The 26526-nt window shown below is 35.2% G+C and overlaps 1 protein-coding gene across 1 annotated transcript in view; it reads right to left on the bottom strand.

Moving 5' to 3' along the window:
- Window positions 1–25866, bottom strand: part of PTPN4 (protein tyrosine phosphatase non-receptor type 4) — a 69474-nt gene extending 43608 nt beyond the window's left edge. The window contains exons 1-10 of the mRNA XM_054380729.1: window positions 25714–25866; window positions 20406–20513; window positions 16853–16895; window positions 16677–16755; window positions 12408–12452; window positions 12111–12163; window positions 9778–9898; window positions 8547–8634; window positions 6807–6895; window positions 1851–1914 (exon numbers count right to left, since the gene is read on the bottom strand). Of these exons, the coding sequence (XP_054236704.1) occupies window positions 1851–1914; window positions 6807–6895; window positions 8547–8634; window positions 9778–9898; window positions 12111–12163; window positions 12408–12452; window positions 16677–16755; window positions 16853–16895; window positions 20406–20513; window positions 25714–25851 (828 nt within the window). The 5' untranslated portion in view covers window positions 25852–25866. The remainder of the gene's footprint in view (window positions 1–1850; window positions 1915–6806; window positions 6896–8546; window positions 8635–9777; window positions 9899–12110; window positions 12164–12407; window positions 12453–16676; window positions 16756–16852; window positions 16896–20405; window positions 20514–25713) is intronic.
- Window positions 25867–26526: the final 660 nt, after the last annotated feature.

Genomic DNA, 26526 nt, shown 5'->3' with positions numbered 1-26526 from the left:
GGAACTTGGTGTGTTAGAGCTTTAAAGGTACCCTAACAATAGTTCTATTCATAGCTTCTAAGGCTCTCATTGCAGCACAGAGAGAACTGATTGTCAAACCCTACCCTTCATCACAATTAAAGCTAGGAATAAATCTTTAAGTAGAGTATGAGATACTGGCTCTTAAATGCACTCATCCTTTTCCTATCTACCCTTCCTAGTTCTAGGCACTTGTAAGGATAGGTATGAAACAAACTGGGCACTTGAAAAATCATCTTTGCTGATGATTCTGGGCTGCAAACCCAGATGGACAGCATTAAGAGTTGACTATTGACATTACCACAGCCAAGGGTGCAACTAACTAAAAAGAAGAGAAGCTTAGGGAAACATTAGAAAAATGAAACTATTGATTTATTCTCAAACTTCAAACCATGTAAGGAAAGCAGCACATGGAACAGGCAGAATCATCAAAAGTATCGTGGAAAAAAAACCCAGCCACTGAAGTTACGGTTCAGAGGGCTTCTAATGTTCGATGAAGAAGTCATACATACATTCTTTTCCCTAAACAAAATCATAAAGAAACAATGGGGGGGAAAAAAAATCTACTCCAGTAAATGTGTGCTTCAGCTATGTAATTGTCAGAATACACACCAGCTTCAATTTAACATTATATTACACTACTAGGGGAAGATGACTATGACATTACAATGCCTCATCTAACTTCAAGTGACTTATTTTAAACACAGATAAAATCTATCAAAAGTAGGCAAATAATCCTTTAGTGATGCCTCTAAGCAATGCCAAAACAAGGAATAAATTTAATGGGTGATTAAAAGATAAGGCACTTGCACTTTCGATGACAGTTGCAATTAAAAGCTTTCAACACTCAGTAGTGCTATTTGAAAAGTAGCTGTTTAGGACTCCTGAAAAGCATTATGTAGCCCAATTAAAACAAAACAAAAAACCAACAAGATGAAGATAATTTCTCTCCGAAGTCCACTTCTAAATCCTCTAAATCCGAAATAGTCCTATAGTACTCAGGATGCATTTCTGCCTAGAATCCATCTTTACAGTCAGTAACTCTACATTTCAGGCCTTCAAAGTCTTTCAGCTGTAAGAACTTCACAAAACCTTTTAACTAATCTGATGAGTTAATCACATAGTCATATTTTTAATTTATTCCTCTGTCTTTCCCCAGTGATATGCCTGTGATGGGTTAAGGCTAATCTCTGAGAGGCGTGGAACAATCCATTTCTTGCTGAATTAAACAAGCAGTGGTCCTGTTGTGCTTCACAGGGTAGCAAACACACCACAGTAGTGAAACATACATTCTTCACAGAAAACTTCACCTTTTCCCCAACAAATTTAGAGGCAAGCATAAAAAAATTATTGTACGTATTTTAAAACTGCAAAGATATTCTTATTTCCTATGTTGATATACAAGTATTAAAGCCAACTTGTATTATTACTAAATCTGAGTAGCACAAATCAGCATGTTTTAATCAAACATTTACTTGCAAGTACACATACAACTGATGCAGCATTAAGCATTACCTTTAATTTTTGTTTGGTTTCTTGTGAAACTTGAATTTAATATTAATTTACTTTCAACCTTTTCACAATTTTTCTTATATACACAAGTTATATTTCCTGCATAGGGAGAGCTAAACACATTTAAAATTGAAGTAAAATGAAAAATAGTCTTATAAAGCACTATAATGGTCTGTTAGAGAACTGGAAGAGCCAGAATGTTTGTGAAACTCATCTTGTAACTAGATACAGGCAAGAATCAAGGTAATGTCATGCAGTTTTGCAGTATGGACAAATTGCATTGCTCTTATTTTTGAGATGAAATTTAAGACAGTACTCACCAATTCTTTTCTAAGTTGAATAAAAAACTGTTTGCACTTAAAAGAAATTTTTACAATCTTCAACCTAAATGAAAAATAAAATCACAGTATTTAAACACTTCGCATGCTGAATCATGGTTAAGGCCTTAAAAACATGTACCAAAAAAATACTTTATAAAGTAAACAGATATGATTTCATTTCCATGAAATAGCTTGTATAATTGGAAATTTATGAGCTGTATATTTATCTATCAAATGTACTTGTTTCCATCCTAAACCTAAGTCAGTTGTTAATTTAAGTATCTTTTCACAGTTCCAAGTCCAACAAGTTATTCTATCCACAGGTCATTCCAACCAGATGTTCCTTTTTTCTGAGACTGCTTTCAGAACATGAAAAAATGTTTTGAACTTCATCAGATTCCTGAAATATTTCTATGTTCCTACATGTCTATAAATATATGCAGAGCTTGTTTTTATAAAACAACTAAGACAAGATATAAGCACAGACATAAGGACTTGCCATCAAAAAAAAAAAAATCATTACACTATTAGGAGGGGAAAAAAAAAAAAATCACTTCAAATATCATGTAACAGGGAAAAATTCCAAAGACCTTTTCATGGTCACTGCAATGCTAGTTCTGCTATATGGCAAGAGACAACCCATCACAATCTAAAGAAATGCAACGTTAGGACAGTGCACATCCTTTACTAAATATATAGGAGTACTATTTTGGTCAAGAATAAAAGCAGGGTTACAATTGTAACAAGAAAGAACATAGTAATCTCTATGACTTTGAAAAGGAACAACTGATGATACTGCAGACTATGGAACACTGAATTTAAACACTCTCTCAAAGAGCCCCTGTACCTGGCGCTGGTAAGGCCACACCTTAAATACTGTGCTCAGTTTTGGGCTTCTCACTACAAGAAACACACTGAGGTGCTGGAGCGTGTCCAGAGAAGAGCGACAAAGCTGCTGAAGGGTCTGGAGAACAATTCCTATGCAGAGCAGCTGAGAGAATGGACCTGTTTAGTTCAGAGAAGAGAAGGTTGAGAGAAGACCTTATTGACCTCTACAGCTACCTGAAAGGAGGCTGTAGTGAGGTGGGAGATACTTGGTGTTCTCCCAAGTAACAAATGATAGGATGACAGAAAACAACCTCAAGTTGTGCCAGGGAAGATTTAGATTGGATATTATGAAAAATTACTTTACTGAAAGAGTGGTCAGGCATTGGAACAGGCTGCCCAGGGAAGTGCTGGAGTCACCATCCCTGGAAGCGTTCAAAAACCTTGTACACGTGGGCACTTTGGGACATGGTTCACTGTGCATGGTGGTATTGGGTGGACAGGTGGTCTTGATTATCTTAGAGGGCCTTTTTCAAATGAAATGATTCTAACAACTGTTATGAAACTCAAAGCAAGAGAGAACTTAGATCTCTCAGTTAACTTATGGGAAATTACACAGCAAACTCTTCAGGGGTTACCATCAAGCTGTTACACAGAGCACCCTTACTAATCTCAACCACCATCTCTGATGATCCCTCTACTTACATTGGCTTGGCAAAGCTACAAGACAAAAACAAAACAAAACAAAACAAAAACAACCCACACAAAAAAACCCCAAACCCACAAAATAAACAACAAACCCAATCCCCCCCAAAATCCACATCAGTGAAGATAGCAGCATTATTTTTAAGATTACATTTATTTATGAAGATTATATAGGGACTTGAATTGTGACTGGAATTACCATTTGCATACTGATCATCTTGTTGAATAAAAAAACCTTCTAGACTAGGAAGGACAAGAAGCAAAATATTAACAGTCACCTAAGACAGATATCTATATCTAGATATTATTTTTTTTACTAAATCAGATGGAGACATTTTTCTCCAGGGGATTACTCAGAGCAGGATCCTAATTTGAATATCCTAATTTGTTGAGAGAGTTTCTGTCTCCAATATCATAAAGGGAGCCTGTGAATATTAGCCTTTAAACTATGCTTACTTAAATATTTTCCCAGACTTTCCCTTTGACACAGGTTCTAGACTGGTCAGCTCTGGAAGATAAGCTTGGTAGCCAATTCACAAACAAGGAAGAATTGCCCAGATTTAGTAGTCAAAGACAAACTTGGCTCCAGGAGCTATGAGATTATGAAGACAAAGTGGGAAGTGAGAAATAATGCAGAATAAATCAACCTGGAGTTCAGGAGAAGAAACTCCAGCTTGCTCAGAGCTATGGCAGACAAAATCCCTTGGAAGTGACTGAGGAGAGGTGGCCAATCTTAAAAGACAATCTTCTCTATGCAGAACAACCCTGTGCTAGCAAGCATGCCTGCATGGGAGGAGAGCAACTTGGATGAACTCAGGACTGCTTACTGTGCTCAAAGACAACAGGAAATGTGCAGGACATGGAAGCAGAACTAAATGACCAAGGAGGAACACAGAAGTACTACCTAGCCATTCAGGAATAAAGCTAGAAAATCCAAAGTTGCAGTTGCAGCTGGCAATCGATGTGAAAGGAAACAAAACGATCCAGGGGTGCAACAATTACAAAAAAGAGGCAAAGGAAAGTGTGTTTCCACTGCTGAACAGGTGATCTAGTAACAAAGGAAGGGCTAAAAGGTACTCCATACTCTTTTTTTTGGTCTTCAAGGGCAAGATCTACTCCCTGGATTCCCAGTTTTGTATGTTTGGCAGCACAGTTTGAGGAAAAGAGGAAGTGCTCATAACACAGGAAGATCAAGTTAGAACACAGTGGATAAAAGGTGGGTTTCCTTTGTTATGCTTTATTCCTGTCCTGTCTTCCCCTTCTGTTTCATTTCTTCCTATGATCATAAGGCTCATTACATGCAATTTAGATATAACATGAAATTAAGGAGGAAGAGGCAAAGACATTTTGCTTGATTCTTCCCTGAGCAATACAGTTGAAGCTTTATTCTTCCCTACAAATACGTATGTTTATCCTCTCTCTCATCTCAAAATTTATCTCAGGTATACTGAAAAAGGGCTATCTAAATATTCACTGTAGCAATAAAGGACTAGGAAGATATTACACAGCTTCAGCTGCACAAGAGCAAGACTAAGTGGAAGCAAAAAGTATTAGTACTGGTGTCACTGGAGCAGCTGCATGACTATGGATAAAAAGGAAAGCTAATAGGTGTACTACTGAGCTACACTGTGAGAACTGACATTTCAGACCTTTACTCATAGCAAAATAAAGCTGGTAGTTGGAAGAAAATGAGCATGGGGGTGTTTCTTTTTAATTTTTTTGTAAAGACCAATCATGTTGGTTACTATAGTTTTCACAGGAAGAAATTCATATCCTTGATGTCAGCTGATATGGTTGAATACAAAGAATAACTGTTTAGGTAATTATACACATACAAAAACCATACTAAGAATTTAGATCAGTGCCCCTGGCATGCAAACAATATGAAGCAGAACTCTCACAAACCTCTAGCTTTCAGCAGGGACACTTAGCTTAAATAGTGACTTACACTGTACATCACCAGCAATTTGCCAGTGTGTTTTATAGGCCCTATTTCTACTATTTTCTGTTTTCCCCAAAATAACAGCAGTAAAGGTAGCTTGAATCAAAACATTTCTAATTATTACAGCATTTCATTTATAAAGCAACCTTAACCCAAAAATGACTAACAGTTGCAAACTCTTTCCACATGAACGCTATCCTTTTTAGAACGTTACTACAACAAAGGCAGGTCTGACTGACTAGTACAGTAGTTCCAGACTTATCATTACAAGATCCAGTTTTATTTATCCAAAAAAACATAGTGACTGAAAATCAACATGCTCTGAAATTGCCTCAGGCTTACGTTTCTTTGAATACTTCAGGGTGGAATGACATCTGGCTGTGAATAACACTTGTGTCACAGCTTTGCTTTTAATTTCTCTCAAAAAATCTATGAAAATTTCACTATCCCCACTGTTTCCCAAAACGGTAAACCACAGAATACATACCATCCTACAACAAAACTTAAAACTAAGCTTAGCACAGAAAACCAGAATGTCCATTGGGTTGCAGGTGAGATCAAGACTGTGATTAACATCTTGAATCTCTGAAAGGTAACTTAGTGAGAACAAACAACTTAGTAAAGTCTAGTGCTGCATTGCCAAAGAACACGCATCGGCAGCAAATGAAAATGTAAAACTTTTCAGCATTTTTCTAGGTAGAGTGAACAAGTTTTGTGCCCAGTAGACTAATGTCCATTATGATAATCTCCTATGGCTGACTTCACCCACTCAGAATGCTGCTATAGCACACTCAATGACATATGTAACAAAACAATTAAAACTGAGTGTCAAAGTGGATTCCACGCAGCAATGGAAAGCAAAGGGACAGAAGATATAAAGCACTATAGAAGTTATAGTCTAGAACAGGATTTCTCTTAGATCTTTTTTTATCCTATATGCATACATAAGAACAGGGCCCCAACTTAAGAATACTGGTAACTAGTTACATATTTAATAAAGCAACTCCATGTTTAAAAAACAGCATAAAAAACTTAAGAGGAGAACGACAGGACAGCATTATCTGCTGTCCTGAATGCTCCACCTCAGTTTTTCTCAAAATGCCATACCTATGTTAAATTTAACGCAGCACAATGAATTATATATGACAAAACAGTTAAGAGCAACTCTCCAGGTTAATACTTCTAAGTTTGATTGCCTCTTTAAAGACTGGAAGCTAGACCATAACACTGCTTCTGGCTATAAAGTATGCTGACAAACTCCTGAAGAAAAAATAAATTACAATATTTTGCACCATAGTCATTTAACAGCCAAGCATGCAGAACAGGACAAAGACCCAGCATAAAATTACCCATAGCATAGCACAAGATAAATAATTTCAACTTGATACAAGTTTCAGTATTTTTTAAAACATGCAATACTGGTAGTGCTAAAATTATATTCTGAAATACCAAACAAAAATATAAGCTTCAACAGTTGTCCTTACCACTGAAAGGTGTTAATTCGTACTCTGTTCTTAAAAATTAGTATTCCACCTGACATCACTCCAATCATTATTTCATTGTTACTCTGATCCTTTAAAAGAAAAGACAGAATTCGTTGAAGAAACATAAATATATTTAAAACCTCATATACATTCATTATCATTTGTATTTCTAAATATAAAAATATCACAGTAAAACAGGTTAACAACATGGAAGGAAATGTGTTTTAATAAGACAAGTAAGAATTAAATTATTCATTCCTATTCAGGACAAGCCTGAATGTTTGGTCTGAATTCTTTACACCCTATCAGAGAATCTTAATTTGTTAAGTTAAATCTTCTGTCTTCTGCCAACTTCAAAGTAATACACAATATAGAGTATGATTCTAGCAGTTTTTTATGAACAACAGCACTTGCAGACTGGCTTGATGTTGGCTACACTAAAAGCAGCAACCAACAATTTAAATTCCTACCTGAAAGGAAATTGCCATCTCAGAGTGGAAAGATTCTACACCAAAAAGTATCTTAAGCATGTTTAAATAGCACATTTTCCCTGAAATATCTCTGCACTCTAAACACTTGCTATAGATCTCTCAGTATGTGCACAATAGCAGGATATAGAAGGTACATTTCATCTTCTATTGCAAGTTTCTCACAGAGCACGACAAGAATATTTAAAGCCAAAGGTGTCTTAGTTACTAGAAACAATTGCATTCAGGGTCTTTGTGAGTACAATGTTACCGTTTCTGCAGAGTAAGATGGAATCAAGACCTCAAGCTACTGGCTACTTGCTTCACCAGCTGAAAACTGACACTATATCTAATTATAGTACATTCATTTGGCATTGAGAGGTGATATTATATAATGATGATCTATAATTTGGCTCCAACTGAAACCCAATTAAAGATTTTAAAAGCTAACAGATTCTTAAATTTCAAAAGCACATTCAACAAGTACATTTTTCTTCTTCACCAGTATCCACATGGACTGGCATTCAGATCAATAACATTCTACTCTGCCCTGGTGGGACCACACTTGGAGTATTGTGTCCAGTTTTGGGCTCCCCAGTCAAGAGAGACAAGGATCTGCTAGAGAGAGTCCAACAGAGAGCCACGAGGATGATTAGGGAACTTGAGCACCCCCCTATGACGAGAGACTGAGAGCCCTGGGGCTGTTTAGTCTTGAGAAGACTGAGAGGGGATCTGATCAATGTATGTAAGTATCTGAGCGGTGGGTGTCAAGTGGAGGGCACCAATCTCTTTTTCGTGGTGCACAGTAATAAGACAAGAAATAATGGACACAAACTCAAACACAGAAGGTTTCACCTAAACACGAAGAGAAACTTCTTTACAGTGAGGGTGACGAAGCACTGGAACAGGCTGCCCAAGGCAGGTTGTGGAGTCTCCTTCTGTGGAGACTTTCAAAACCTGCCTGGATGCATTCCTGTGTGACTACCCTGGCTGATTCTGCTTTTGGCAGGGGGGATGGATTGGATGATCTCTGGAGGTCCCTTCCAACCTCTAACATCATGTGATTCTGCAATTCTGTGAAGACATGCATAATTTAAGCAAAGAAACTAGAGTGAAATAGTGGCTACTGAAGTTGGTAAATCACAGGCAACTATTCTTTTATTTCCTCCTGTAAGCAGCACCCAGGAAGGTTCACTAAAAATAAATATTTATTTTTCCATAAATCTCAGAGGAATCAATTTTTACACTACAATACTAGTTTACCCAAACTTACCCTTGCATAGTGCAATTCAACTCCATAAAGTTCTAAGGTTCGTGCTGTGTTGAGATAACTGAACTCTGCTTCTGCAGGCGACAGCCCTCTGGAAGAAAGAAGCTAAATCAGAAACATTCTAACACAGTCCCCGTATCAGGCTCCCTGGTGAGTGCAAACAAAATCTGCTTTTGCTTTACTACTTCTACCCCCACACTGAAATCTTAATTTCCTTTCTCACCATAAACACATTTAAATTTTAACACAAAAAGCCTTGTGCTTCCACATAGGCAAAGTCTTGTCAAGAGTTCGTGACACAGCTTGGAAACGCACATCATTTTATTTCTTAAGGCACTATCATAATTTATATGTCTGTAGACCTCTAGAATCCAGATACTACTTTTGCATTTCTTTGTTTTGTATTGGTAACAGCAATTTCTCTACAAGGCTCACACTTAAAGCTTAAATTACCATTAATTCATTTTAACTTCTTTACCCTACCTAACAGAATTTGCTAAGCCATTGATTGAAGCGTAATGCAACATTCGGTAGTTTCTAAAGCCAACAACCTGCCCCAATTAAGCAAATGCTTTTGTAAACATAGCTTACATTTTGTTAAATTGTTAACAGAAAGCGCTTAAGTTCTAAAATACCAAGGAAACATTACTGAAAAAGTACCATGAAGTTACACACTGGGGGGGGAAAAAAAAAAAAAATATTTTCCATTGCTTCATCGCCTTTTCCTCTTTAGTTAAAGGTCACAGAATTGAACACAGGAAAGAGCAGATACTGAAGAAAAGAACTTCGTTACTTCTAAAGTAACTCCTGTGTTTACTGGTGAGAACACTATGTAAACAAAGCTTTTATGCAGAGCATTCTGAAACACCTAACAACCCTGCTAAGTTAACATCCTATATAACACACACAAATACTGTTTACAGTGCATTTTTAACATGTTCTTTTTTTCACTGATTTTTCCCTATCATTCTGTCATAGATATTTTATCTGTGCAGAGTATCAACGGTACTTATCATACAATCTAAAAAAAAAAAAAAAAATAATCGCATCAAGCGTACTCTTAAAAATAACCAAAAAACCACCACCAAAACCAACAAAGCAAACCCAACAAACCAAACAAAAACCCCCAAACCCAGAAACCTTTAAGACAAATCATCATTTTCTACAAAATAGCACAGCACCAGCAGTCAGGATTTGACAAAGTCAGTCAATATCTTCTGCTGTAAATCCTTACATGTGCTGCTGATGTAATTTTGCTATTTCTTTTTCAAAGTCTTGAGGCTGGCTAGGGATGAAAGAATAGTCTGAGAGGTAGCCTGGCAAGTTTTCTGAATGGTTGTAGTCTCCCAGCTCGGCTAAAATATTAAAAAGAGAGGTTATTGTTTATCACTGATGTACTAGGCACTGTGCAATGTCCCCAAATCCGTAAGAGTCTGCTCCCATACACTTTATGATCTATAGCAAACAAAAACAGAGAAGACATTTGAACTCCCTTTTCCCGTTGTGAATAAACAGTAACATCTCAGTGAATACCACGGAGATCATTTAAAGAGAGCTTTGAGTAGGCACTTATGAAGGAAGTTGATGAAGTGTTTAATTTCAAAACACAAATTAATTCATAAACACTGTCATAATGACTAGCACCAAACAACACACTTCAAGCACACTTCAAGGTATTTTATTGGATTTTTTTTCTGTTTTTTTTTTACCTTTGCTTGCTTTCATGTGATTAGACAACATATATATTTTTAACAGTATAACTGCTACTCATTAAGATCTGCAAAAAAAAACCCCAACTCATTCTATACCAATACATATTCAGAAGCATTAGAAAAATATTTTTTGCACATTCTATTGTATGCATGGGAAAAAAAGGCACACAAACATATACCTACATTGAAACTGCTTTAGTTGAAACTACTAAAAAGGTGCATTTACATAGGCTCTAACACTTTCTTAAAATTATAATAAATAAATAAAAATCACATTTTCAGAATGAAACACATACAAACAATGTTTGCTAAAAATACGGGTTTTGAGGCTAAACATAATAGAAACCCAAGTCAGTGTTGATTATCTGCAATCCATGTAACAGAGAGAGAGTGTAAGTAACGTTAACAGGAAACCAGGAAAGTTCACAGCAACACAGCACAACTTGGGGTCCTGGTAAGCCTACTGACACTTTTATGGGGCATGGAAGAACTGACAAGAAGGCTGAAGGTCCCCATTGGAAAAGGAGGACAAGCAAGGGAAGAGAAGGTACAAAAGAAGTTTAGGGCATGTTTACTGGCAGAAACAGATCTCCTTCGAAATAATTTAAAAATGGGAAAGTGGGACCAGGTTGTATAGCAGAGTACATGTCTTGGTGAAATCCACTACAGAGAATACGCCACTGAGATCTGCATCTGTTCTTTACCTATATTAATAAAGAATCTCAAGAACAAAATTCAAGAAGAGCTTAATAATAGAGATGCATGGAAAATCATTAGAGATATGTCTGCTCACTGAAGAACCTAAAGGGGGTAGAATCTCATAAATAAATGTAACTACAACACACTGAGCATACCCACCACTTCTGCAACATTCGGGAAAATAAAACAAAACAAAAATGTTGCATTCTAAAAAGGCTTAAAAATGTTATAAGCTTTTCATAGTGCTTGCTTCATTATCAAAAATTCATCTCTTCTAAGGGAAAGCCCCATGGCATGGCAGGACTCACAGCATATATTTTTTTCCAAGTAGTTGCAGTTTGAGGATTTTAAGAAAAATTGCTCTATTTAACTGACCTAGAAAAAGTTGACCACTTATCAAAATTACACATAAAACAATTGCATTAGTATTACTGTAAGTTTTTCCCCCTGAAACAATTAACATGGACGCTATTTTTTGGGTATGTACAAAATATAAGGATTACTATATTGCAGAGATAAGTGTCTTTAGTAACAGGAAAAAAACACATGAATTTAGATGAATATATCAGGATCGCTTATAGAATTGAATTCATGACAATCATTAATTTCAAGAACTAACTGCCTGTGATTGGTTGGCTGGGGTTTTTTATCACTGAATGAGGAAAGGAAGAGGACTGAATCTCAGTCTTCAAGACTTCTCTACTTAAAACTGACAACAGGGGTATTGAACTTCTTGTCCAGATACTATCAGAATTCCCTTTTCCACATCCATTTGGACGTTCACCGGATGTTAAAAATGCTTAGCGTCTAAAAAAGGCTTTAGTACCATTCTCAAGAAGGAAAACAAAAAAAAAACAAACCCCACACTTCATGACACAGAAAAATACACAAAGGTTGTTTTGGAGTCTTTTAATTGAATGGGTTTAAAGAAGGAAAACAAAGAGCATTACCAGTATTTTTTCCGTATCCAATTCAGCAAAACGTGCTAGGGGAGAAAAAAACAACCAACCGTATTTCCTTAATCACGAGAAATGTAGCAGCACATCCACAAACATCACAATGTAATACTACACAAACAACAGCCTGTAGAAGCTAATCAATACTACTTACAATGTATTTCAGTACTAACATGTCCAGGGATACTAATTATACTTACATTGAACAGCGTAGGAAGCCAGAAGAGCAGCAGTATTATAAGGACAGGGCAATCTGTTTTGGTTTGGTTTTAAAATGAGAAATAAATAAAATTACATATTTCATATGCAATTTGGTTACTTCAAAAAGCCTAGTTTTCATGTGAACAAACCAGACAGAAAATTATTATAAACACTTCCACTTGCACAAATATGTATTTTTAATATATTTTTGAGGTAAAATCCCTCACTATTAACTTTTTTCTCAAAATTACATTTAATGTTTAACATGGGGGGAGGAGAAAATAAAAAGGTCTTACCTTCCAGTAAGAATGTCTTGCTTAATTTGCAAAAAATACTGGTACCTTAAAGAAAGAAACAAAAAACCTCACTATAATTAAAGATAAAATGATTCAATTTTTTTTATCATTGTAATGCCATTTGCTTTCAATTAGCGCAAAACTAAAATTTCACATTTTGCATGCTATTTCTTAAGCTCCTATGGGAAAGAAATTAAACTGTAATTAGTAAAATAACATAATATTGCAAATTGAAGTAGTTACAGGCTAGAAGTTTGTACATTTCACATTCTGCTTGCTTCATTTTCCATTATTTATGCTAAGTTTTAAAAAAGGCAAGGTGTCTTCACAATGAATGAGTGTGAACAACTGAACTACAGAACACAGCAGCCAAAAGTCAAAATTTGCATCTGTGTGTGGAGGTACCTCAATAAGAATGATTATTTCTCCAGGTAGATTAAATGGATTTATTCTCAATGAGTATTTGGTATTATTTTGCTTTCATTTAAATTAAAATAATTTTGGAGTTACATTATTAAGTGTGGATTCTATTATGTCAAGTGCCTTCCAACTGACTTTCTTCAAACTTTTGGATTTTCCTATAATTATGATGTGAGAAAAACTAGGTTTAGAAATTCATCTAGTCTTCCCATGCCCATCTTTTCAAGCCAGGAAAGGGGACAAAACAACAAAAGGAACTAAAACAGGAATTATTTACCACCAAACAGTGACAGCAGAAACACTTAAAGCTACCAGCAAACTTGAAAATGCAAACAGATTTCCCTCTAAATTACTTCCTTTGTTTCTCCAACAAAATCCAAATATTTTGCTAACATCCCAGAATTAATCTTTTGTTCATTCAGTTTAGGTCCCTTATATTTTACTCAACGGTTTTAGACCATTTCAAAGTATAAATGTTCACATTAAATGGCAAGTCACACCTGCTTTAAACCTCCCCGACACAAAAACTGAAGTCAGGTAACAAGCAAGACTTTACTGAGACAGCAGAATGTTAGCAATAAGCTTAAAGTGTCAGCAAAAACTCCTTCTAACAGCATAAAAGCAGCTGTGGAATTCAGGCTCTAACGCATTATTTTGAAAATCCCAAAACTTTCACCAAGTGGAAAATGTAAACATCATGACCGGTTACTTATAAATTTGTTCTGTTTCGGGACCTTCTACATTATTATTCTAACAAAAAATAATCTGTTTCTTTATTGTAGTTCTGTTTCAAAAGCAAGCAGTAAGCCATATTACCCATTCATAATAAACACTCACTGAAATTACTTACCAAAAACATCTAGTGCAAGTTTGATTGAAACTAAACTATAAATATTTCCCACTATTACCTTGAAATAAGAAATTTTGAGGGGAAAAAAAAAAAATCACTTATTTCACATAATATAAGTTCAAATAAATGTGCAGTCTTCAGAAAGTGGATTAACTACTGCTTTAAATACTTCCACAAACATTTATAAACACACACAGCAAAATCCAATCATTTACAAGCTAAATAAAGTAGAAAGGTAAAATACTCCTTGTTTGAAAGAAAATGAGGAAAAACCCTTGCAAACTGACAAAGGTCAACTCCTACAAAACTGCCTAGAGTTTCTTTAACTGACCAGAGTGGCAAAAAGCTCAGTTTAAGGTATTAACCTTAAGAAATTAAAACTGAGACATTAGCTAGGCTTTAGAGACCCCAAAATACATTTTTGTTTTCCCATGTAAAATGCATATTGAAGCCAAAAAAAGAGATACATAAAGCAAATTTTCTTTACCTGTTTAAAAAAAGGCAGTAAATGACAAGTTAAATTTATATATTAAAAGGATATGCCTCACATGCTTAGACCGAGTATCTCTTCACAAATACACTGAGCAACTGAGTTTTTCTATTTTTTTTCTGGTAACGTTTATGGCTAATAAATGTAGAATAAAATTCTGCTGCAACTTTTTTTTTCTTTTTCTTTGTATAATGCTTTACTAGAAATATTCCATGATACCTGGGACCTCAGGATTAAGGAACACTAAGTAGAGTTCATTTGCTATCCACTGATTTCAGCAGTGAAGTTAATGGCTTGTTAGCTAACCAGCCCAGTTTGAACACTGAAGCCTTGTATATTACAGAGCAAAATGGGAAATCAATGGAAACTTTAGCAATGTAGATCTGAAAAAGGCCACATGACAAATCCAGCTAACACAATGAAGCTGACATTGCATTATGTTTTAATCTTCCTTACATAGGTATATCTAGAAAAGGGTAAAATAGAATTATTGCTATCTGGAGTCAATGTTAATAAGCAAGTCTTTCTGCCAGGAGCAGAAATAATGAAGCTTCATTTCCTAACAAGACAAGTTTCTAAAACTGAACTCTCCAACACGAGGTGAGCTCCCACTGGCCTTTACTGACCTGGGGAATTTATGACCTGGGGAATTTATAACCTGCCTCCCTCACACAAATTCACAGAGGTCTAATTAGGTACAAGCTTGCACTGAACCTTTCCCTGATGTCTATTCATATCATCTCATATACTGATTCATTTCTCTGTTTTCATGACATTTTTAAGAACTGAGCATCTTTGAAAAGTCTCAGCCTGACCTGGAATTGTCATTAGTTGATGCTGTGTTTCTCTTGTGTTTTGTTGTGGTTTTGTGCGTTTGGGTTTTTTGTTCATTTTCTTTTATTTTAAAGGGGGGAATACGGATTACACAAAATGACCCCATATTTGTGACACAGCATCTTAACCGCATTCCTAAATACCCCACAGACATTAACACTCTCTTTATAATAATTCCAAATACAAGCAAGTTTTCTCAGAGGCAATTAGGTCTATTAGCAAAAAAGGCACAGCTGACTTATACACAGCCAACAATCGTACATTATGTCTCATCTAAAAGGACACTTATGGGGGATGGTTTGTTTTCAAGTAGCTTTGAGGAGGCTATGTTCTGTCCTTGAGTTAGAAACGTAGACCTTATCAAGAACTGAGAAAGACCAGACAGGACTTGGCTGGACATGTTGTTAGCATTGTTTGTCAGCATTAACCAATTGTATGCCTTGCTTGAGCGCATGTTAGTAGAAAGGCAACCAATTAGTGTGTGACAACACTGCATTAGGTCTGTGTAGAAACATATATAAGTTAACTATGTAACACAATAAATGTCTTCGCTTGGAACTGTGTTGCCGAGGCTGTGCTTGTGTCGCCACAGATACTGTATTTGGAGCTTTTTATTTGCAGCATAATATTTAAGCAGCTCTCTTCTTTACTGTTTATTTCATATTGATTAACATTTATTGTTTTTTTTCTGTCTCCTTCGGAATATTACATATTGTCCTTCAATTTAAGTAACACATCTTTCATTATTCTGATACAGTAAATTGCCACATTTTCCTAGAGTAAATATTTCAATAAAACAAAAACTGATCCAAGATCTTTGAGACTCATTTTAGTAAATTCTGCATGTGTAGATATTTGTGAAAAAGTCACCCAAATATGACAATTCAGAAGAAATTACAAACAAATGTGGACTCAAATAATGACAGTTTGGTACTTAAGTTTCTAAAGCTATCCTTAATAATTTAAATATTGTTTCTTTGAACAGGGCTGACCTCTTTTCAAAATGGCTAACATCCAAAAACTCCAATCTGTGAAACCACGCCACTTATGTAGAGGACCAGAACTAATTAAGAATACTGACAATTTGAAGTATTTCTTCAGGGACTAATTGCAACTCACAATCCTCCTATCTTAAGTCACACTGCACACTTTCTTCAACAGATTTCTAACACACTGCTATCAAAATAAGCTTACATGCTTCAAGCTAGGACTACAGCCATACAGATTAATTTTATTAGTGCCAAGCAGAAAATGGAGGGGGGCTGGAGGGCATGGAAAATCAACAACAACAACAAAAATGCAGAAAAGAATTTTTTAATCACAAAGGAGAATACGAGAATAAATTTGTACTCATTGATAAATAGTGGAATTAAGTTTTTCTTCTCGTCTCTATTCTCCCTTTTCTGTTTCTACTTGGTAGTATTTTCTCCATGGAGTTCGCTTCACTTTGCATATATATTTGTAAATATATTCACTGGGACTTTTTTGTTATATTGATTTGGTGCAACTGCATAGTTCATATCTGTAATGATTAGGCAAAAATTAGAAGCTTGCACATATGACAAAAATTATTTAAAATTCTGTATTATATCTTAAAAAAATATGAATGATTGTTTTCCCCTTTAAACATAAGCCTTCTGGAATAATGTTTTATTGATAAATTAACTAGACCTACCTTGTGTACTCTTCTTGGAGCTTGTTTGGGTCACTTACAAAAAACTTAACTCTGAAGTTCAAGCTGTGAGGAGATCCTCCTACAGTCAAGAAAAGTTATTTCTAATTAATGAGAGTACCCTGGAAAAACAGCATAGTATTGATAGATGAATTGACCAAATACATACATGTACTCACTTTTTAATTGTTTCCTGATAGGCTTGTTTGCATCTAACCACCTCTGGAAAGACACAAATTATAACACTAACTTTAGAGAAACAAAAAAGGTATCAATTATGGCCTTACACATCAAGAAACTGTTGCTTTTCTACTATTTTTTACTTGTTCTTACTGGCATACCAAGTCCTGTTACTGATTCTTGAAAGACACCAACATTATCATCATCATTTTTTCTTGTTGTTCTTTCCCTAGGATTAATCCCCATTGCCCAGGTATATGTCTGTTATAGAGATAATTCAAGTATGACTTGGATCTAGAACGTCACATGAGCCTGAGGAAAGTTAGAACACGTTTATGGTGTGTTTAATGATCTTCATCTACTCTTTAAACCAATTATCTAAACTGAACTACCTGTGGCAGCAAAGAGCTATAAGCAGCTTAACTTAGCCAATTCGGAAGTTAATTTGCTTAAACTAGCTCCAGTACTTTTGACTGCATTTTGCAGGTCTGACACATCCAGGGAGTGATTCCACTGGCTCAAAGATTCTCCTTAAATTGTCATCTCTGGTAAATCGCTGAGACCTTGGAAGCCAGAGGCTCCACCCTCACCCTACTGGATTATGTACTACAGAAAATTTTACTGAACACTATCCAGTCTTGACAGGGATTTATGACAGATGATGTTGTGGGGAAGTACAGACAGATCTTTATAAAAATCAACACTGAAAATTTCAGACAGGAGTATGGTTCTTTGCAAAGCCATACAAGTTGTTTAAATCACTCTACACCAGCAATCCTTAAGACTCATTATACATAACAGTTTAGCTCAGTTAACTTCTAAGTCTAACTTTGCCATAAATACCATTCAGTTTCTCATCCTGCCTTGCAATGGAAGCCCATGAGCCTCAAGAAACTGTTACATGGGCACAGTTCCTATGAAGTGGCATTGATCTAACCTGTATGGCATGTAACTATCTCATATTTATCACAGGGCCTTTTATTTTTAGCATGTGAGAGAAGAGGAAGCAAACACACAGAGGCACCTAAATTATCTGACATACACTGTAGATATGAAGTTAGTTCTGAGTCATTTTATTCATTAGAAAAAGCAAACAATGGCTACATCCAAAAGCTGTATCCTTACAGTAGATAACTTAAGAGGAATTGAAGAGACAGTGCAATACATTTTCAAGAGTGTGATTGTGTAAAAAAAAAAAAAAAAAAAAAAGCCAGCCAACTCTCACACAGGATTGGGCTAACTTTTAAGACTAAATGTAAAGCCTTAGGGAAGAAGTCTCCAGCCAGGGGTACACATGAAGGCCTCCTGGAGAATCATTTCGGCACTCCCTCCTCCCTCAGCAATGACCCCTGCGCCTCACTGCCTCCTGCCACAGGTCCTCCAGCACTCACAACGACAGTATTCACTGCACCCCTGCACCCACTATACACCATTTCCCCCTTTTCACCATTGCTCCAGGCACCAACAGCCCAACACCCTAGCCAAATACAACTCTACCTGCACACTGCATCGATGCTTTCTTTGCACTGACTTTTATGGCAACCCTAATATTATACAAAATCATAAAGCTTGTGCAGCTTGTGAAATTCTTGTTTAGTCAAAATAACAGAGGTTTCACATTCCACTAGCAGAATCCCCTTTTCCCGATCACCTTTATCTCCTGCTGCAATGACCATGTCTTAGCAATTTTCTTTTGTGGTGTTTCACAAGTAACAACAGCATTTGTCAACCTAATTTCAGGTCTTTGTCCAACTGAACTGAGTGTAAAAGTAAGCTGGTATCAAAAGCTGAAATTAGTCAAACCCATACATTCTTAAGCTTACCTGACTAATACTGGTAACAGATATTTCTATTTTGCTCTGATATGAAGTTTTCATTGCAACTAGATAGGTACTGAGAAGTCAAAATATTTAGAAGTCAAAAAAATACTAAATCTTTAAAGCATGTGCTTATATCAAATAACTATGAAGTTATTTCTCCTTCAGGCTAACTCTTAAACAGATCCTTCTATTACAGTGTTGTGTTCAGCTGTTTCCAGAAAGACAAACTGGAAGGAAAAAAGAAAAAAGAAAAAAAAAAAAAAAAAGAGCGAGCTTAGAAGCTTAAGCTTTGAAAAGCAAAGATAAACGAGAAACACTACAGATTTCTGACTAAAATATTGAGCAATATTCCTAAAGCTGAAAAATAATCTTCTGCACAGCATACCTACATCTTTTTGGCCTGGTAACAAAGTTTAGAATGAAAAACTTAAATGATGCCAGGCTACCAATGTCTTATTAGAACTATCCATAAAGTTACAAAAGAAAACTTTTAAAGGTATCTACAACTGTACTATACAGCTTTATTCATATTAATAATCTTTATGTTAGCAGAATTTAGAAAAAGAACATAATTAAGAATACTTTCCTCTAGAGAAAAAAGAAATGGAAGTAGTTCACTATTGAAGCAGAAGAAAAATTATAGCTGTATTGTGACTTCTTTCTTCCTCTTCTACATTAAAAAGAAGAAAGTCCAACCTTTCAGTAAGATTAAAAAAAGGACTTTTTCTATTTAGAACAGATGCTTTTGATGGTGAAACAACAGTAGCTGAAATCTGCACTTACCAAAGAAAGTTGCCTTATCTTCTGAAATTCATCTTAGTTACTGAATGCTTAACACTTTACAGTGTCACTTATCTCTACACATTCTGCACATTTTGTGAACAAAAATTACTTCTGGCAAACAAGTCGGGAGATGAATTTACATCTCATCTCTGTGACACATGTATAATGGGAATTAGGTAAAGAACTGTATTACAAGGAATAATACTTTATTAAACTGAACATTTGATACCTGTAAAAGAAAGTATTGAAGAAGTATTCTTCAAGCAATCACAATCTCAACAGTACCACAATAACCATTACAGCTATGAACATTCCAGCTGGACGTAAAAGCTTCTACCAGTGATTTACAAAGGTCCAGTCCTATGGAATTTCCTTTCATTTGAAGCTCATGAACTATTAGAAACGCCAACTTTCAAAGGAGTCCCTTTCTTTTTTTGGAGAAGGTGATGAAGTGGCAGCTCTTGTCAGATAGTGGACTATATGAAGCACTATTGAAAGGCTTACCAGGTATCTGGTCTAGAAAGAAAAACACCATACAGGACAATCAAAAAAAAAAAAAAAAAAAAAAAAGGCCATTTCTTGGTAAGTCCTAATGAAAGCAAAAGTATAAAAAAAAAAAACAAAGCTACTATTTCTTATTCCATCTAACAATGACCATGCAGTCTAATAAATAAAAGTAAATTGATACAACAGAACAAGTAATGTCCTTTTTAGGTATTGTTTTAGGTATTGTTTCATAAGCACAAATCTCAACATTTTACTCCAAACTTCTAAGTATAAAATATTTGTTTTATAGTAACCACAAGGTGATATCAACCCACTCAAATGATTCATTTGTAGAAGTGGCACAATATTGCAGTGACTTCATTTCTCTTTACAATTACACAGAGCATAGTGATGAACAGTAGTGATTTACAATATTTTATTTATAAAACAAGAGTCAACTTACAGGGTTATCAGTAGATTCATCAGCTAACTGTAAACCAAAGTAATCTCTTTCTGTCAAATCAAGATGCTTGAAGACTACGTCCAATAGAACTTGTCCCTGATCATGTTTCTGCAGAGAACAAATACAGATGATTTTTAATGAACAAATATGTAACTGAACACACAGACTTCAGGCATGCAGAGCTCTTTCAGATGTGCTCTAGCAGCCTAAAGTTTAAATACTGCAAAGGTACATCATTTTTCCATCAGTTTCATCTCTCTTTCTGAAACACACCTAAGGAATTATTTGTCCTCTATCATTTTCTGACAGTAAGAATTTCTGTTCTCTCAGCTACTTACACGACTATTACTGAAAGCCATTCATTACCCAAATTTAAGGGGTAAAAAGGGGGAAGCAAGCTAGGAGTTGACAAAGAACATTTCAGCCTTTTTTGAGTCGCTGACCTTAAAAGTACAGGTCTGTATAAGTTATTATTACTTATTTTATCTGGAAATGGACTCCTGAATCTAAATGAACCAACATATTGAAAATCCTTCCAGAGTTAAATGGCATAGACAGCTGAAGCAGCCAAATTACTCTGAGAAGTGTTAAATGCCTTCTCTCAAAGATACTACTTCACCCTAAATGAACTAATTCAAATGAACTGAGTAACAGTTAACATTCCTCTTCAGAGACAAGTGAACAATTTCCACTACAGGAACAAATTTTACCCTCCAAAAGATATAAAAATAATCTATAGTTTCTGCTGCCTAGCAATTTTTTGGGTAACCTGGAAATTCTGCCAACACCATAATTGAAACACTGAGTGTGCCATTATGACAGGACTCAATAAATACATTTGGTGAAATCTGGAGGGAGTTTCCCAAAGAAGTTAGTGTCATAATGTCTTGAAGTACAGAAGAGGAGGAAAAATTCTGCAAGAACAGAATTCTGCAAGAACAGAATTGTCTGTCAGAGAAATGAACAAGCAAAAAAAATGAAAGATACAATTGACACATTTTTTTACTGAGATTTTTCTACTTCCCTGGTGCCAAGCAAGCTTGTAATAATCTTCTAGGTGCCAAGTATTATTGATGCTACAGTGGATTTGTTACATCTTGCCTTATTTACTGTAGGCAATAGGGTATTTTTTAACTTTTAGAACAAAAAACCTGCTGTTCTGCTCCCAAATGACCTAACTTTTCAGAGATTATACAACAGTTTATTTTTACAGCCATGAAAACAGAAGTATGTAACCAGAAGGTCAAAAGAAGGTTGCAAGAATTTCAATAACATCCATATATCAGAAAACTCTGCAAATCACATTCAAGACATCTGCTAATATCTAAAAGCAGCTTACCAAAACACTTTTTGTTCAGCTGAAATTACACTCAAGTTGAGTGAACTGTCAAAAATTATTTCGTAATAATAATTAAAAAAATATATAAAATATTTAACAAGTTATGTGTGAAATGATCCCAGCAGGAGAATCATGACCCCAGCTCTGTACATTTAAGTTGAAATTACAGAATGCACATAATTCAGATCCCATATAAATTTGGCTAAATGATCTAAGAATTGCCATAGTTACTTTGAAAGAAGACCTTGGTTTAAAAAAAAAAAACCAAACAAAACAAAACAAAAAAAAAAACCAAAACACCCACCAAAACATCACAACCAGAGAAAACTTGATAGGAACACAACCGAAAAATATATTTTGCAATAATTAAAAAAACTAAGAAAAGGCCCAAGATGTTAAAATATAAATACACAAAAGCATAAATGCATAAAGCAATTTTAATACACAATCCAAAAACAATCATATTTACTAAGTTAGTAGTTTCTAGTATATTTTAAAATAAACCAGTCATCAGTACTATTTTTCAGCAAATAAAACTAATTTTTAAATGACATAGAAACAATAATTGCTTCTTGGCATTTTTCCCCATGTAGATTTAAATCAGAAATCAAAATAAGAACTTATGACACTAACTAGCAGAAAGGAGAGAACTCAAGTTTAGGCTCATATTTACCATAGCCAATGTGTTACTTCCTCAAGTAACATGTAGATATTAATTCTACAGATTTTCTCCAATCTAAATCTGAGAATTTATAGCATTTCTTAATATAGGAATAGGTATTTCTTAACAAAAAAGCTTAGAACTTGTTGTCCAGTTTAAATTTAGTAATACTGAACATCATTTCATCACTGCAAGGAAGGTATTTCTCCTGCAATAGAGTAGCAAATTTGGTAAGAGAAGACTAGTTTCAACATGAAGCATGTTTTGATCATGAAGTCTTGAAGATAAGCAGATCTCAGTTTAACTCATCTCTGATACTTATATGATGATGCTGCAGCTTGTCAGAGCAAGTGAAGGTCAACATCCTACTTCTTGTGAAGTACCCAAAATATTTGTTATCCTAGCATGGCCACTGAAGAGCTACTATAAATGATAAAAAAATATGGTAACAAGCTTCTGAGTTTTTTTTTTTTTTTGGGAGGGTTTTTTGGGTTTTGTTCTTTGTTTTTTGTGGGTTTTGTGTGTGCATGTTTTTTTTTTTTAATTTTTGGTGTTTTTTGTTTTGTAAGAATGTAAAGCCAATGGATTAGCATAAAAACAAACTTGTTTTATTCCTACAGATAAACAATTATGTCCTCTTAAAATAGAATAATGCAAAAACATATGAAAAAAGTAAAATACCTAACAATAAAAGTGCAGTAGATCGATAGAAAACAACACTTTCTGAACTGAAATATTAGAATGCCACGTGTACTTCTTGTTAGTCACTGCTGAAGGTAAAATGCGTAACATATTTTGGCCTTTCAGAACAAATTTGGCATCAGTGTATTAAGTGCACTTTAGGAAGTGTCCATCATCCAGTGGCTAACAGTATCACTTGATACACACACATAATTTCTAATTGCAAAATGATTGTTAGCTGTTTACACAATCCCATGTTTGAAAATTTATGAAAACATCTGCAATTACATAGGTTTAATTCCTGCTTACCAAATACCACCATTTTCCCAATTTATATTACTGACATTATGGTTTTGTTACTGTCCTACAGAAACAGCCACATCCACAGCAACCACCAGGAGATACAGTTGTCATGCCAGCCCAAAGAAATTTGGACTTCTGATGGCAGAGGAACAGGATTACAGGTCGCAGATTTTCCTGGAAGGGGTGAGACACCCTTGCTGCTCACAGATTTATGAAAGACTGTGCTGCTCCTTCACTAATGACAATGTGGAAACCTCTTCTGCAGTTTACCTCAAGAGGTGTTTTGCAACTCAGGCAGGTGCACTCCTAAACAGCTAGCACTGCACTACTGTCTTCTTTGCATCTAGAGCTTAACTTCAGCCCTAAAAAAAGCTCTCTTACTGTAAGAAAAAGTTTCCAAGCAGGCTATTATTTTATTTTCAGTCAAAGAGAAAAAAAAAAAAAAAAAAAAAAGAGAGAGAAGCAACTAAGTAATGGTGAAGTAAAATTAGTGAAAACTTTCACTTCTGAAATCACAAGCAGGTTAATGCAGGACTTGGTTTGGAGGTTATTTTACAAGTATATGAGAGTGCAATTTTATTGACCTGGAGGAAAATTCTGAAATAATGAGGGCTCCAAATGGAAATATTGGTCCATGACTGCTAACCCACTAACCTTGCTCACAGAACAATTCATCTTATCTACCCTGACTTGGTTTTCCCTCAAGTTTAGAGAGATCTCCGTATCTATGTACTGGTTTTCAGGAAATACTATTAAGTGAGCCTGCATATAAAAGATACCATTTGAGGTATTTCAACAATTAATTAAAACTCATTAAATATGATCTTGAAGTAGCAGGTTCACATTATTGACTCAGGTCACTTATTCCAACTACACAGTCCAAGAAGCATGCTTTCAGGGGCAAAGTACGAGTCCCTCATTCTGTAAGCAGAGCATTTTACAAAAAGGATTTGTTCTCTTCAAACATATGCACAGGTTAGTTCGAACTGATTCTTCTGCCTGATACCAAAATAACCTTTGTCTGCCTACAATCTGCAGGGATTATTTGATTTGATTTGTTACGCTAAGGTAAAGCTTAGTACAAAGAACGCATGTTTTACAGATCAATGGAAAAGGCTGGTTGAAATGTGAACTTAGCACATGTCACATAAATTATCAAGAGACACTGTCTGTGATCAGTACTTTGCTGTGTAAGAAAAAAATAGCACTTGAGTACATTTTTATTAATACAACACTTCATACTCTACATGATTAAGCCTTACAATCATTAGCATACAGAACACCTTTAGCAATCACCAGAAGAAAAAAATCTGCTAATTTATTTGATGATATCTTTGTTCTTCCTATTTTGAAAACAATTTCATAAATATTTATTGTCAAGTATTGTGTCAACAACAATAAAGTATAACAAAGCTATAAACCCTGAAAACCTGTATACCATGTAGGTTAGCATATATTTGCTATGATTGAGTATTTTATACTCCCTATTTTTGAAAGAACAGATTGAGACTAAGACCTGAGATCAAAATGTTGAACACCAAGGAACTTTTTATTCCCTAAACTCAGTTTTAACAGATAAACTTGCAGGCTGATCTGTATAAACTGTAAAACATGATCCATGCAACAAAAATATTTAGTGCACTAGGGAGGTTGCAAGAACATATTATGTAATTTTTTCTTGAGAGAAGCAGAACAGACATTTAAGGATTTACAACTGTTGATTCTACTCTACACAGGCACTAGAATTCTCTAGCAACATGCAGCTTTTGAACACCTAGATCAAAAAGAGGCATAATCTCCCACACCTATTGCAGAACAATTATTATTTATTTCAGCTAACTCTTATAAGCAAACAAAAAACTGCAAGACGGGTGTTTTAATGGAAAACTCCTCTGTCTTAAAGCAAAAAACACAACATTTACCATTTTTCATGCACATAGTTGAACAGTTAGCTACAAAAGTCATGAGAAGAGTTAACTCATACTCAAAATGCCAAAGCTAGAGGAAAACAAAATCTCAGTGGTAAAACTGCCCTCAAATTCCACTACAAAACTTTAGTCCATGAAGAGAATTACTAGCAATAAATTATACTTTGTATATTCAATTTTGAAATGAAGATGTGTTAGTACTATGAATGATGCCAGAATGACTAAGCTGACAGTGACTTGGTATAGACATGTAGGAGCATGCCTGCCTGAACATAACTTTCCCTTCTATTCTATTCTATACTTAATACTGTTTTCAAGGTCCAGCTCTAGTCATAGAAATCCCACAAAAGGAAAGGAAGTTCACTGATATTGATTTCCAATAAACAAATTACTTACATTAACTCTGAAAGCTTGTACAGTGTTATCCAAGAGAAAAACGTTGCAGACCACCTCCGTATGCTGCCTGTCTCGTGCCAGCTCAGATGCTCGTACATTGTAGGTTCTGCCAGCAGGCAATCGGAAACGTGCGGTCATTACTGTCCACACAGGGTCTTGAGGAAAAACAAACAAACAAAAATGAAAAACATCCAAAAAATGCAAGTGTAAGAATGTCATACTACAAAGAAACATCAACACACTACAAGTTCACTGTTACTCCATTACATGCAAAAGAAAAAAAAAAAGGTACTAAATTCACAGTATCCAATAATGAAACAATGTCTAACGAATTACAACACATCCTTATCCCCAAAGACTCCATCCTTTAGTTTCTGCCCATTGACCACTCCCTTCCTATTTTAAGGTTGCTTTGTGTGTTTGGTTTTTTTGGGTGACTTTTGTTTGTTTGCTTGGGAGAAGGGGGGACCAGATTCTGGTTTTGTTGTTTGTTTGGGGGTTTCATTTTATTGCTTTTTGTTGGTTTGGGTTGTGGGCTTTTTGTTTGTTTGTTTTAAAAAGAAGATTCATAATGGTTTTTTCACTTCAAAAAGCATTTTAATTGCTGGGCATCCTAGCTACTAGGCTCCCAGTATTAGAGGCAACTAATTAAATAATTTCAGTACAAACCAGCAAAAATAAAATGCTTACACTAAAAAGCTTCATAAAGAAAAAACATGCCGAAAACAGCAAATATACAAAGACTCTGATACATTATTCAGCGAAGCCTGTGCATTCACTGCTTAATCATTATAAGAATACAGGGCAATTGCA

The sequence above is a fragment of the Indicator indicator genome, chromosome 5 (genome assembly GCF_027791375.1).
Source record: "Indicator indicator isolate 239-I01 chromosome 5, UM_Iind_1.1, whole genome shotgun sequence".
NCBI lineage: Eukaryota > Metazoa > Chordata > Aves > Piciformes > Indicatoridae > Indicator > Indicator indicator.
Note: the sequence above shows the minus strand (reverse complement) of the source record. Positions and strands in the feature narration are given on the sequence as shown.